Raw genomic sequence first — 15,549 nt, 5'->3', positions numbered from 1 at the left:
TGAGTGCCGGGCAAAATACATGCGAAAAAGGCTTGAATATGTGAAGAAGATGACGCTGCTAGCCGGCAAAACAAAGTTGGGAGCACCTTTTGGACATTTGATGCATGAAGCATGTGAAGTGCGAAAAAGCATGAAGAAAGAAGGCGAAGGCATTTGAGTGGGCATTGCTGACGTGGGCATGGACTAGTGCAGACACATTGCCAGCTGTGCTCTGGTGATGTGATCAGGATTCATTGGGGTCTCCGAGCGGAGAGGGGCTGCCATATCGTGATGGTTCGACAGTTTAGATGCGTTAGCCTATTGTGAACTGAGACACTATTGCTTGGATGTTGGTTTGTTGTGCACGAGCTGCAAGGATAGCAATTTAGCAGGTGTTTATAGAAATATTTTTAGTATTCTTTGTGTGTTATTTTGCTCACTCATTTTTGTGTTATAAATTGTTTTATATCATGTACACACTGTCTCCCGTGACAGTGTGTACATGAATTAGTGACAGACGCAATTATTAGAGTTCGCCCGAGATATATTTTGCTCATTCAATAAAGGTTTTGACATCGACTGTACTCTACTTGATTTTCAGAAGGCATATGATAAGGTTTCCCATCCTTTTCTTTTGCACAAGCTGTTATTCCTTGGTTTGCCCACTAATGTTCTTTTGTGGCTGTATAATTGTCTAACAGGCTATTTTCAAAAAGTAGTTGACAGTGATCAATCAGTTTATGTTCAGTATGCTTAGGTGTTCCACAAGGATCCGTTTTGGGTTCACTTTTATTTCTAATTTACATTAATGACACTAGAGAAAACAACTTCTAAAATCGGGCTTTACGCAGACGACTGCCTATTATATAGGGATGTTAAGGACGAATCAGACTGGGTAGCACTACGAACAGATTTAAATTCTGTACATCCCTGGTATCAAAAGTGGCTTATATTACTAAATATGTCAAATGGAACCATGTTCATATTTGCTCAAACTGAAACCAATAAGCTCCACCTACTATATAAACAGTATTTCAGAAGTAAACCAAGCAAAGCATTTAGGCTTAACATTTTCTTTTGACTTAACATGGAATGCTCACATAGACTCTATAACTTTAACTCTTTCATTACCATGCCTACTCAAATCAATCACCCATGATCGATACTTTAGATCGCCGATTTCGACATGTTGGAGCCATTTATTATCCACTTAAGGCCATCCAGTTGTTAGTACAGGCACTGCACTTTCAGAATCAGTTTAAATTTTTGCACACCAGCGACGTTGCGATTTTTTATGGACCTTTTTGTGAACTAATGTGCATATGTTGTAGCAAAAAGAGGTATGGCTGTCACCTTCTGCTGCGCTTGAGAAAATCATGCCGCTTACGATTACACCGCATTAGCACCAAAATTTTGTAATCATATGACTCCCAGCAAGTCATGAATTATATTGCCGGTTTTGCCGTTCGAGTGATGAGCGGTAATAATTAACCGACATTAACCGGTACTTAACCGACTTTACTATAGTGAACTTTTGTTTGGAGTCCGAGTCGTTTTACTCAGCTAAAGTGTATTTCTGAAGGTCTGCCACATGTCCAACATGTGGACCTGGCCTTTTCAACCAATTTTCAAGAGTTTTGGCAATGCCTCTCTCAAAATCCCGGCAAAGGGCGCTGCTGGTGTCACTGCGCAGGGGAGGTATTCTGTAGGAGTCCACCTAGTGGACTGCCCATTTTGGCTACTGCTGGTTGGCTGGGGCTGCTCGTCTCCTCCTCGCTCATACAGCTGCATCTAATCAGCAGCGGTGGAAATGGACAGTCCACTACGTGGACTCTGGATTGGTCTTAGTTCCTTTTTTGTATCCGAAGAATGGCGATGCATTGAGCACTTATTTCTTCAGACATTATTCCTGGGTTATCTTTGAAATGTAAATTCTGAATTTCCTTCGATATTAATGTTCTTGTAGATATTTTTTGTATTGTTTTTATCATCTGGCTGCAAAAATGGCGCTTTCTAGAGTTTTAATGTTTTACCTAATAAATTTTTTTGTTTGGCAAAATATGTTTTTGGAAAGAGCATTTTATTATGCACAATACGCTATGCTGCAATCTGTGGTGGAATATTATTTGTTGTGGTAAATAATTTTTTCCGAGACCTATAATGAACTACCATTTTCTCGCAGTAACAAAAGAGTTAAAAGCCAGCCAGGCCTTGAACTTCATCAAAGGAATTTTAAACATTCTCCTGTTCTTCACCAAACTAACATTTGACCAATACTTGAATATGCATCCATAATTTAGGATCTGCATAAGCAATCCTTAGAAAAAAAAGTCGAAGCAATACAGAACCGTGCAGCCCGATTCAGTACTACAGAAATATACAGACTCCCAAGCAGCGTGACCAAGATAAAGAAGCAGCTTAACTGGCCTGACCTGTCTACACGAACTTTCCACCGACTTTCTTTCTTGCGAGACAGATGCAGCACAATCTACAGAGATCTTCACACTGAGACATGTCTCACTATGCCATGACCACCCACTAAAGATAAAGGCAATAGCTTCACGAACTTCTGCTCATCAAAATTCATTTTTTTTCATAGATCGTCGGAATAATTTACTCATCTAAGTCGTCCAAGGCACTCGACTCAGCTTTTTTCGTGTGATCTGCAGTTACTGTCAGAGTAGATTTCTGTACTTTATTTGTGGTGTTTTCTTTATGTACAAATTATCTGCAAATTTCTTTTTATCATTCGTATGTTACCGTTTTGTTTGTTTGTTTTTTATAGTGGGCCATAATATTCATACTGTGTATTACATTGCACGAACAATGTCCTTGGACCTGCACCACTTCGATGAAAAGCACCGTCTCACTTGGCGCAGGTAGAATCTTTTTGTTGTAATCCTTCTACTGTAATGTCCTCAAGCGAAATGTAGGTAATTAAATATGAATGAATAAATAAATAAATTAATTAATTAAATAATTTGAACATCTCTGCAGTAGTCCCCTTAGTGTCCAAAAACATGAGTGTGATTATACAAATAAATGTGTTTCAAGGTGCAGGACAACTTTATCAGGAACCACTTTTTCTGTGTGTCATCACTCACTGCTCAATCCGTTCCTTCTGGACGTTTAAGCAACACCAAATAACATGATCACAAAAGCACATCCAATTACAGCATCTACTTTTTCTTTTAGCTGTACAACTAAAAAGCCTTATGTACAGCTGATCTTGCATGACAATTTATTCCGTAAATCATAGTTATGACTCACTCACCATCATTTCACTGTCAATTCATATTACCGTATTGTACGCACGAACTACAGAGATTAAAAAAAAAAAGATAACACTGCCAATAGATAAAAGCAGGGTGAAATTCTACTCCACTAAAGCAGGAAGCAAAAAGGTTGTTGGTCTTTTCTAAAATTTGACACAGCTGCTTACAACCTTGGAAGTGAAAGATAGAGCTAGTGCTATTTATAAGATTTAACATTACACGCATGTGACACACACAATACTTTCCTCTGGTGGTGCCATATCACCACAGAATACATAATAATGTAAGCCAGGCATCGGCATTCTTTGTGCATACACAACACATTACTGCAGTATGTCTTTTGGCATGGCCAAGGAGTCGGCAGACAAAATTGTTCTTTCATCAGGCACTCGTAACAGGGCAGACACTCTGCTGCCAGCACTTATTATTAGAACCACTCAAAGGTGAAATACTTTAAGATGTGTTGTGTACACACACCAGCCCACACATGACAAGGTGCCTGAAGACTAGAGTTGTAAACAAGCAGTTACTGCGACCGGCTGTTGTACCAATGAAGGCTTTTCCAAATGATTGATTAGAATCCCACTGCAGGACAATTGCTGGAAAAATTTTCTTTTGGCTTCTATTCCAATACTGGCAACAGACACCAAATTTCTGTAAAATTTGAATGTGAAAACAGAGACAATACTCAAGTAAATGTTGCAATGTAAAAGCCTTGAACCTAACTTGCATGGGTTAATTACAACTGTAGAAATTGGTTCCTAATAGGCCCAATTTCTCAATGGGCATTAGTGGTAAATGAAATGAACATTTGCAAAGAGAATGATACTCAAAATAAAAACTTAAAAGGAATACTTACGAAAAAGTCTGTGCAATTGCACCAGCAAAGCCCCCGCACAGAAGTTTGGCAGGAACCACAAGCACAATACCACCTGTGTTACCCGGGTACGGACGGCCGCAGGTGTTGGGAAACACTTCCAGGCAAAAGGCTTTCAAACGCTCAAAGACGTAGAAGGACAGCCCTGCACAGGTGCCAGCGGGTATTAACATAAATACATATGCAGTGCAAAATAACCTAAGCAACTCAAATCAAACCACTGCAACTCAGTGAGGGAAAGAAACCCCTCATATATGTTCCTATATGGATTTTGGTACAGTTTGTATTCAAAAGGAAACAAAAATTCTCCACCGTCTCTTGATCAATCTTGATGAAACAATCTTGATGACCATGTACAAATGCAGCGGGTTGGTTAGGCAGGTCCGTCTAGTTATCAAGAGAAATATTAAAGCATTCTGCATAAAACGTGCGATTTCTTATTAAGTTTTTAACATTTGTAGTGTTAGAGATCACAGTGATGCCACTCCTCACATTTCCAGTCACCTCTGCCTGTACTACAAAGAATGAGTGAGTGATGTCACTTAAGTGAATGGTCTCAATGGCTTCCCATGATACGTCATCAGGAATACTTGAAGCATAGAGTTTCTCATAGAGTTTCTACAATAATTACTAGAGGGAACTCTGGCACTGCAGTCGTCGTACCACCATGGGAATGATGGGAAGTACATGGATTTGTCTGATCTTCGTGCTTGTGGATTCAGACGTTCTTGTGGCTTTGTATATAATGCTATGTAAATCCTATTGTCGTAAATTTCAGCGCAATCTATACTCTTCGAAGTGCAGAAGACGCCGCCAAGACGCACAAATGCTATTAATTGCAATGATTGAGCTTGTCCAGGTGGCCAAATCGAAACACCTCAAACGTCTCAAGGCACTGGCATGCCCGCGATAAATTCATAACAGCGTTGCACTCTCTTGTCGTTACATGCGTCTGTGGCTTAATGGTTTCAATATCAGGCTTCTGTTCTAGAGTCCCTGTGTTCGAATCCTGCAGTCAGACAATTTTAATGGGTTTTATTTAATTGTTTATTACGCAGCATATTGTTGAAAATGACTAGTTTTCTAAGTCACAAAGCTGTTTAAAGTAAAAAATACGAAGTTTAGGCAAATCCACGTGCTTCCCATTATTCCCATGCTGGGTTAATCAGGCAGCCAATGATACGGCACGACTGGTACAATGGAACGAGCAACAGTTGGACACAGATATCGGCACACAGCAAGGCACCACAGTGAGGAGCAAACATAAGAAAGCCACAGCGGGGAGGTAATCTCTCTCATAGCAGCTCCCGTAGACACTAGCACCACAATTCCCTCTAGTAATTATTGTATGAAACTCTATGGAGCTTCTTACAAAAATTACTAGAGGGAACTCTGGTGCTAGCGTCTATAGGAGTTGCAAGCATGGCAATCCAGTCAGCATAGGAATGGGTGCTTGATACATGGATTTGCCTAATATTTTTCTTGTGTCTTAAAGCAGCTTCACGACTTAGTGAACTGATAATTTTTAAACAACTAACGAGTTATAAAAGCCACAATTCATAGTGATTATGCATGTGCGCAGATTTTCATTGCCTCCTTCATTTAGACAAATAGTATTGCTTTGAAATTTAGGCCAATAAAGGCAGATATACATGGCAAGGATGTCTGAAGCCACAAGCACAAAGATAAGACAAATACCATGTAAACAATCATTCTCGTGATGTCTGAATGCTCACAGCACTAGAGTTACTCTCACTTATGTATGCATGTCACTCCAAAAAGGCTCTACTCCAGGTCTGGCGATTTTGAGCTGACAAGCACAAAGCATACAATGCACGCTAAGGATCGTGTTTGCAAAGTATTACACCGCTACACACAGTGGAAAGGTCTGAAATTTCAATCCGAACGCCATTTTCCCTTTCCCTCATGGCAACCGCTCTCCAAGTCTGACGGCGACATACTCCTGTCCGCAGTGCGACGTCAATCATCGAGACACGCGACTTCAAGAATTATTCAAGGCGACAACTGTTATTTGTGTGATCTGTTGCTTGAACTGACGAATTGAAGTTTAGAGAAATAATAAAACACACAAACAGAATGTTTACATGTTTTTTGCTTTACTTCGCACCGAAGCAAGAAAGATGTACTTCCGCTTCGTCTACTTGTTCCCACGGTCGTGCAGTAACGTGTGCAGGTACTGAAACTGCCATTTTCTACCGTGTTCCAGTGTGCGATCATGCTTCACGATCTGCTTGTGTCTGCCTCAGTATTCATGTAGCACTGAATTACCGTATTTACCCGCGTATAACCCGCCCCTGCGTATAACCCGCACCCATAACTTTGAACTCGGCGGAAAAAAAAAAAAAAAAACTCGCGTATAACCCGCACGTTTACCTGAAAAAAAAAAAAAAATGAGCGCTAGAAAGATGCAACTCACACTCAGTGATCATTTCGTTTTCAGAACATTTATTCAAACGACCGCCACCACGTCACTGGTTATCAGATTCTTAATCGTCGCCGCTCTCACTACTGCCATCCGAGGCTTCATCGCCACTCTCAAAGACGTAGTCGTCCTCGGAACCATCCAGACTATTACTGATCGCACATTTTTTAAAGCTTTTGCGCACCAAATCGGCCGGTATCGCTTTCCACGCATCCACGATCCACTGGCACAGCAATGGAATATCAGGCCTTCGCACGCGTGCCGTCGGTGTGAGGGCGTACATACCGTCGGCCATCCACTGGGCATACAGCCGCTTCACGTGTGCCTTGAACGGCTTGTTCAGGCACACGTCGAGTGGCTGTAGCATGGACGTCATGCCGCCAGGTATTATGACGAGGTCGGTGCTGGTCTCGGCAAGGCGAGCCTTCACCGCATCAGTGCAGTGGCCTCTGAAGGAATCTAGTACGAGCATCGACCGGCGTGCCAGCAAGGCACCTGGTCTTCGCTCCCAGATTACTCGAAGCCAGTCACCGACTAGGCCACTGTTCATCCACGAATTTTCTTCCGCACGCACAACGATTCCTGGGGGCAGTGGAATGCTAGGTAGCGTCTTGCGTTTGAAAATCACATACGGGCGCAGTTTCGTGCCGTCAGCCAAAGCGCATAGCATGACTGTGCAGCGCAGCTTGGCATTTCCGCCGGTCAGCACGCTGACTGATTTGGAGCCCTTTTTTTCCATGGTCGTGTCCATCGGCATCTCAAAGTACACAGGTGTTTGATCAGCATTTCCCACCTGAGACAGCAAATAGCTGTGCCCCTTCCGAAGTGCGACCACATATCGTTGAAAGTTCAACAACTTTTCCTCGTAGGCTTCAGGAAGCCGCTGGCACATGGTTGTTCGCCGCCGCATAGAAAATCCATGTCTTCGCATGAAGCGCTGAAGCCATCCACGGCTTGCACGAAACTCACGTGGAATGTTCAATTCCCGGGCCAACTTCAGGGCTTCCATTTGCGACATCTCAGTCGAAACAGCGTGGCCACTACTTCTCTGCTCCTCAATGAACTTCGCAAGCTGCGTCTCGAGGTGGGGGTACGCGCCAGTCTTCGGACCCCGAAACGCTCGCCTGTTCCGGTTCGTTGCTTCGAGACTCTCTTTTTTCTTCCTCCAGTCGCGAATGCACGACTCGTCGACGTCATGCTGTCTTGCAGCATCTCTGTTGCCGATTTCTTCGGCAGCGGCTATAATCTTTAGCTTCTCTTTCGCTGTGAAACACTGCCGTCGAGTCGCACTCATGATGCCAAAACAAAGCAGGCAAACAGTGCAAACTGGGGTAAGTACACTAAACAGCGCCTAACGCGAGGCTCAACAATGCTGGCCTTTCGTTGGCCCTTCATCGGCTTGACAAGCGTCGATGACGATGGGGATGGCGGACTACACGGGGAGGCCGCCGCACATTGCGGTGAAGCCGACCCCCCCCCCCCCCTCCCAAGGAAAAAATTCGCAGATAACCCGCACCCCCACTTTTTAAACGCGTTTTTTCACATTTTGGTGCGGGTTATACGCGAATAAATACGGTATACCACTAGTCATGTGTCCTTGTGCACATCGCACAAAATCGTGCGCTGCACGAAACAAGACAATCGCAGCATCTTGTGCACGACGCCGTCAGCACTGCACAGCAAAAGAAGCGAGGAGAAAAAAAAAAGAAGGCGGGGCCCATGACGAATGCGTCACTGATCCTCGAGGTCCGGTATGGGAGAACACAGGGAAGGAATTTTACTTGTGGAGGCTAGACGGGGCGAGTGTAGAGAGTGTCTCACTCAGCAGTGGAGCTCGCTTCCTGAAATCATGGGTTCACGGCACTGAGATATTTCTATCTCGACTATTAATGAGCCGATTTGAAAAATGTTTGAGGCAGAACGCTCCCTAGAGTACACGTACCAGCTTGCAGTGTATAACAAAAATTTGCTATGGGGCCTGGTGAGGGGGCCCTTCAAGCTTATATTTAATAGCATATGTATGCATAGTACAGTGGAACACCAGTTATACGTCTCCATATTTTGCGATGTTCCAAGTTTTAAGATAGATTAGTGCAGTCCCGGCAAACTCTCCATGAAGACAATGTATTAAGAACCTTGATTACACAATGCGAGATTATGCACATCCCATCTCATACGATGACCCACGCAAAACTGAGAACCCAATGTCAGGTACATGAGAAGTGCCACCAGTTTCCGTCAGTTCCCTCACCGCACTATGCCCTCCGTCAGGAAGGGGTGAGCACCCCTTCGCATGCAATAAGCTTGGACTTTCTCTAATAAAGTGCAAATGGCACCTGAAATGCAGTCTTTTTTACACATTTACTTTTTTGGCAGTTTCGGTTTTTTAATCTGCACAGTATTAGCCTACAGCAGATTAAATTGAAACTCCTGGTAACTGTTTTGTGTGAAACCGTGCATTATATATGGGTCATTCCATGCCGTGTGTCCCAGATGTTTCACTTGACCATCTCAAATTTTGCTTGAAAAAATCATGGCTATTTACTGCCTTGCTTGGAGTGATTTTCCAAGATATTCCTGCCGATAAAGCTATGCCACGTGACATGCTTTCAGTTTGCTGAAATACAGAAAACATGGTTCCACAGGAAAATCAATATGAAAGTTATTTTAGTGTCTAACATTTCACAATTTCGCCTACAGAGCCTACAAATATTAGTCTTCACTATATAAAGGTGCTTGTTGGCAACTTCGGTCAGAAAAAGTTCCTTAGGAGTACCGAATTCTGAGAAATTTCTACCAAATTGAAGATTTTTTTCCTAGCAATACTACTATTGATTTGTTTGTTTATTGCAAGTATTTTTCTAGATTGTCCCAGAGCTGCACATTACACTAAAATTATCTCAATGCCAATAAACTGCAGGAATTTACTGAAATAACATGCAAAGATTTTGGTTTTGGTCTACTTTACAATTTTCGCAATGAGGTACTCTTCATAAAAGTATGACACAAAGTGAAGTAAATGGGCCTACTTATTGCCATTCAATTTCTGTCATTATCTCATCTTTATTTTTGTTTTACCTGGGATATGAATTTATGAATTAAATATGATATGGATTGATACGAATTTTGAACGCTGGGCATAGTTCTGTGCTACCATGTCACCGCAAAGCGCAGTGGCTGTCTTGCAGTTGGTGCACGCAGTTTGATAGTGTAATACGTTAATCAGCACATTAAGAGTTTACTGTGTCGCTCACTCCTACTAACTATTATAAAATATTTCTTTTTGGTGTATTTGTCATTACCTCCCAGAATTCGCAAGGAACCAAGAGGTCTTGCGAGAGCTCTCACAGTTCACTTCCTTGATCGCATCCCGTACTTTTCGTAAGTCCGTCTTCACACTCCTGCCTCATAAATTGAAAAACACACACCTGAGCATGCGCAAAGACTAGCATACGTGGGTATTCATCCCAAATATAGGAGTAGAAAGCAGTGCCAGCTACTTCTTTCCACGCAGTTGTAATCAAGAGCTGCTTAGAAGGCATGCTATTGAGAAAGCGAGTAAGTTTTATAGTAAGCCGCATCGAGTTGTTCCTAACAAACAATGAAGGTGTGCAGTATTACCAACAAGGGGTCTTTTCGTAGAATTGAAAGATGCCTGAAATGCGATGCCAAGAGATGCCTATTTTGGCTCAATGCTGTGATGGCAACTATTTGAAGCGTGATAGTCGATTGAACTTGAGTATCACTTGTGCCTATGGTCAATAGGAAAAATTGAGTACTACGAGTCCGCTCTGGTGGTGCAAAATTCCACAAGGTGCAATCAAGTAGCAGGACTAACACTGCACTCGTTAAAGAAAGAGTATAGCAAAGTTAAAAACACTGCTTCGGGAAAACTCGCTTGAAATGAACTTTTTATTAGTAAATGCAATTCCAATTTTCGAGTCTGTAGCGAAGCTGTAGTTAGAACTGGTCCGGTAAAATAAGTGTACAAATAGGATGTTCTACCTCTACTCCATAGCACCACCACACAGAAAGAAATTTACACAAGAATAAAAATAGGTTGGAGAGCATACGGCAGGCATTGCCCTATAATTACCGACAGATTACACTATCCTTGAAATGAAAAGTTTACAATCGCTGCATTCTACCGCTACTAATATATGGGGCAGAAACTTGGAGCTTAACAAAGAAGCTCGAGAAGAAGTTAAGTACCGCTTAACGAGTGATGGAACAAAACTGTTAATTAACCTGTGGTCTATTACAGTCACAGAATGGGCGTTAATCGAAGGTAAGCACAGCCAAGGATGCCAGAGAATTGGTTAGTCTTATAAAATCAGAAAATTTACAGGCATAACTAGGAATCAGCTAGTGCAAGTTGGGGGTAATTGGAGATCGCTGAGAGAGGCCTCCGTCCTGCTAGTTGTCATAAGACTAGGCTTATGATGATGATGATGCAATAACATTAGACAATTTGCGGCACTACTGCACTTTGTTCGTTCATCACAGGTCACAGTTCTTTAGAAAGAATGGAAGAGTGCTTTGTCCTGCACTGTACATAATATAGGCGAACAATGATGATGATGATTCTGAAACTGTCTTATACCCGTGTCACACGGCAACTCGGATCTCCTTCAAACTTCCTTCCCTTAAAGGACCGCAAGGGAGTTTCATCTCAAAGGAGTTAGCTCCGTGTCACACGGCCTATAAACAAGCTTTTGAAAGCTGTCGCTGGGGGCCCATTAGGCGCTGCTCACCTCGTACGCAGTCATGAAAGAAACACATTATATATTGCTAAAAAGTCTTGGGAAAGACATGAATCACTCATTCCGCATGCGCAGGACGTGCGATCGCGTTGACCAAAACAACAAAAAAAATGGCGCAGTCAGGGCAAACGCACCAGCCATTCCGAGAACGCCCGGTTTGAGAGTCGAATGTAGCTGCTCAACTAAAATATCTTTGTCAGGGCTCAAATACTATATTATATGCAATAAAAACAGTTATAATTGCTGGTAAATGTGAAATTAATAAAAATGAGAGTGATTTCTTGACTCTAAATTCAAGCACGCTGGGAACTAGAGTACTCCCTTCAGTCTGCAAGGGAGATCTTCCATCTCCTTTCGCTAGGAACTTCCTTAAACTTCCTTTGCTAAAGGACTGCCGTGTGACACGGCGCGCATCTCCCTCGAGATAAAGACGTCCTTGGTTGAAGGGAGTTAAAAGGACTTTAGCCACGTCCATGTGCTAGGGGTATTAAACATTACATTAGAGTCAGTTTACCTCACCCACACACAGTCACTTACCTGCCGATACACACCATTTCATCACATTTTGAGCGCTGCCGCACACTGGAAAACTCCCTGCATTGCCTCAGCATTTTAAACCCATTTATTCGGGATAAACACTACATTAGTACTCAAGTTTCACAGTCATGTGCGCCTCGGTGTGTGTTTTCCAACTTCTCAGACAGGCGTTTATATCGCAATGCGAGAAAAAGAAGACAGGACATAATAAAAGTGAACACTGCAAGCTCTTGCACTATCCTCTCAGCTTCCTGCACTCTGGAAGGTATGATAAAAGGCACCAAAAAGAGAAATTTTATAACAGTTAATGGGAGTCCGCAACACAGTTAAGCCCTCAAGTGCTGAGGAAGGTCATGTTACACTACCAAACTGCACCCAACGAGTGTCTGAAGAAGGACAGCCACTGTGCTTTGCAGTAAAGTGATAGCACAGAACTGTTGAACAAAGCACAGGAGCCAAATTCAGAAAGTCATATTTCACTTAAATTAAAATGAGACATTGAAAATCAAACGCCAATAAGCAGGCCTATCTAATATACTTTGTGTCATATTTTTATGACGAGTACTTCATTGGGAAAACTGGACAAAAGTGAACCAAAACCAACATTGTTTTATGTTTGGCATGTAAGTATTGCAGAAATTCCCTGAAGTTTATTGATGCCTAAATAGTTCTAGTGTAATATATAGCTATTGGACAATATAGCAAAACATTCACAATAAACAAATTGAAAGTGGTTTTGGCAGGATAAAATGGTCAATTCGATATATTTTTGTCTAAATTTGGGACTTTCAGGAATTGTTTTTATGACTGAAGTTGAAAACAAGCACTTTTACATGAAGACTAATCTGTGTAGGTTCAGTAGGTAAAATTGTGAAGCATTAGGCACTAAAATAACTTTTGCAATAATTTTCCTACAGAACCATGTTTCGTATACTTCAGCAAACTTTGAAACCACGTCATATGACAAAGGAATTTTTTTCAGCAACAACATCTTGGGAAATCACTTAACAAGGCAATAGATAGCCACGATTTTTCAAAGCCAAATCGAAGATGGTCGAGCAACATGGCTCGTACACATGGCATCGAACGACCGATGTAGACATTTTTTGTTGGGTCAGATTTATGACGAATGGATTGCACAACGTTTTCGCATGGTCCTAAGAAATTTGTGTAATAGAAGTTTCACTGTAATTTGTGTACCTGTGAAAATAAGTGTACAATAAATAAATTTGTAGCAGGCATGATAGACAAAGACACAGAGAAGGTGGAAACACGAGTGCTCGTGTGTGCGCCTTCTCTGCGTCCTGGTCTACTGTACATGCTACAAATTTTGCCATGAATATTTACCATCTCGCCGAACTATCAGTTCTGCTGTAGACACTTCTTCAAACCGATGGCATGCTTCAACAGAGAATGTGGATTGTCTGCTACAGACATTGTTTGTACACATGCATTTGCATGAGCATGTGGAGGAAGAAGTACAATAGTTTCTCCTGAAAAGCTGCGCTTTGAGAGGCTCCATGGAAGAATACAAGGGGTAAGAAAGAATGCAACAAAGGTTAATAATAGTACAGTGGTGACAGAAGCAGACAGGATGCTTCTTCGATGGCAGAAAGACAAATGGTACCAGCACTGCACTACAGTGAACTGTAGCTATACTGTACTTGTATTCTTGCACAGCAGGGGAAGGGAGCAAACAGCAGCAACTGCGTGCTGTATGAAACATGAGCACTGCATGTTAACTTCATTTTGAGGCCATCATCACCACACTGACGAGAAAAACTGCGTCAGAAAGAGATGTGGGAACACACTTAGTTCAAATCCAATTGATGTGTTCATACAGTCATTTGCTTTCTTCTCATCTTTACCACTCTTTCCTATTACCCCAATACAGGGTAACCAATGGGACATATTCTAGTCAACTTCCCTATCTTTCGTCCCTCCTATTTCTCTGCCAAGATTTGGAACCTGGAAATTTCTGGTTCACCTTTTCTGCTTTTAATAACTGAGCTAGTTGGTTAGTGCTATAACCCTACTGTTTGTTCCCCGACCCATGCAAGCCTCTTTAAGCCTTTGACTGCCACTTTAGAGTATACTCGGTCTGCGTTATCAGCACACTCCCTGCCTCTCCAGAAGCAACTCCTGCAAAAAAATATCATTGCATACCTATTGCTCCACCTATGGAGAAGACATCTAAACACACAAAAGCCTTTCAAGTTAAATTTCTGACTACACGTAGAGCAAATGTCTCTGTGCTCTGTTGCTTTGTGACAGCGGAGCAACCAGGTTATTTATTCCATGGGGCAACTATGGTGCACCAGTGTGGCAGGTCTATCCGCACTTTGACAGGCAATGAGATTTACGAATAACTTATAAATGACAAATCGAAAGAAAACGGCGATGAAAGACCAAGTTTATGTAGCATGAAATATCCACTGAAGCAACACGCAATAAAAACCTGGCAGAGGCTGTGAAGCAGCTGGGGAAAAAAAAAAACTGGGCACTCAAAGTGTCAAAGAGGTCCTGAACCACCCTTTGGGCTTAGTGAAGAAACACAGTCTGCAGATAGCATATACTGCCGAGAACATCTCAGCAGAGTTTTACAGTCATGTGTGGTGCCCTCAAGCAGAGCCCGAAATCTCTCAAACACTCTTTTCAACAGAAGCCTGCTCATCGCGCTTTTCTGGCCACTTTACTTCATAATTACAATAGCTGAAATCAGTTTAGATGGCCATTTGGATCGGTGTGCTTTTTCCTACCAGTGCTCAGTGCCTTGACTCAAGGTACTGAGCATTATATCTGAAGCGGCACGTCATCGAGTGTACTCACTGAAATCCGAGGCTGCTGTTCCAATAAAACAAACTTAAACGAATAATAAAAGTTCAGTAACAAAGCGCTGTACCTGTAGAAAAAGCAACGATAAGTTCTTCAGCATGCAAGCTCTGGGTTTTGCTACAATGCCAATCTGCTAGTGCACTGAATGGCAGGCTTTGATTAGTGGAGGGCTTGACCGGCTATCACTCGCATTATTTGTGCCCGAGATGTGCACTTATGCGGACCCCTGAGGTGCACCTTAATGCTTACGTTGCCTGAGGTTGGCTGTTTCGAATTGCCAACTTTCCCCTTGAACCAAAAACAGATAAAAAATATTTTCTTTGTCGTTGTTTGTTTTTGTTTCGTTCTGACACACTGCTTTCTACTGTTACTGTGTATATTTATTCACACAGTTTAATAAACAGGCTGAAGTAAGCAAAAGTTGGCTTTCAAATTATTATAATAATGAAACAAGGCGACTATCATCCGCTCACGCTCGACCGCTGCCACCCGCATAGGAATTAAACTCTGGCCACCCTGTTTATTAGTGTCGTAGCCATCGGGTCTCGCTTATTCAACTAGTTATGAACACTCAACTACCCTATAACCAAGCAAGCAACATGCAGACAGACAACAGACAACATGCATACTTGCAAGCACGCACTCACTCCTGGCCGCTTCTGGTGAGAAGCCTTAGCAGACTTCACTTCATATTGAGCTATCGATAGCACTTCAAAATGTGCAAGTTTGATGTGGTTACTATCCGCCAGTCAAGCTGGCGAAGGACAAAGCCAGCCTGCACCTCGCAGAACAGCCAGACTGGAGCATATGAGCGTCGGTCACTCAAGCTCTGTCACGAAC

At 42.4% G+C, this 15,549-nt stretch overlaps 2 protein-coding genes across 3 annotated transcripts in view; one reads left to right on the top strand and one right to left on the bottom strand.

The window, feature by feature from the left end:
- Positions 1-15,549, bottom strand: part of LOC142581121 (solute carrier family 25 member 16-like) — a 49,944-nt gene that overhangs the window by 11,671 nt on the left and 22,724 nt on the right. For both annotated transcript variants that reach the window (XM_075691194.1, XM_075691193.1), the window contains exon 7: positions 4,114-4,276. In XM_075691194.1, coding sequence (XP_075547309.1) covers positions 4,114-4,276 — 163 coding nt within the window. The remainder of the gene's footprint in view (positions 1-4,113; positions 4,277-15,549) is intronic.
- LOC142581085 (small ribosomal subunit protein RACK1-like) overlaps positions 1-15,549 on the top strand; it is a 108,603-nt gene that overhangs the window by 75,327 nt on the left and 17,727 nt on the right. The gene's annotated exons all lie outside the window — the stretch shown is intronic.

This window comes from Dermacentor variabilis, chromosome 1 (genome assembly GCF_050947875.1).
Source record: "Dermacentor variabilis isolate Ectoservices chromosome 1, ASM5094787v1, whole genome shotgun sequence".
In the NCBI taxonomy this organism is placed as follows: Eukaryota; Metazoa; Arthropoda; class Arachnida; order Ixodida; family Ixodidae; genus Dermacentor; species Dermacentor variabilis.
This window is presented reverse-complemented; position numbering and strand designations above follow the sequence as displayed.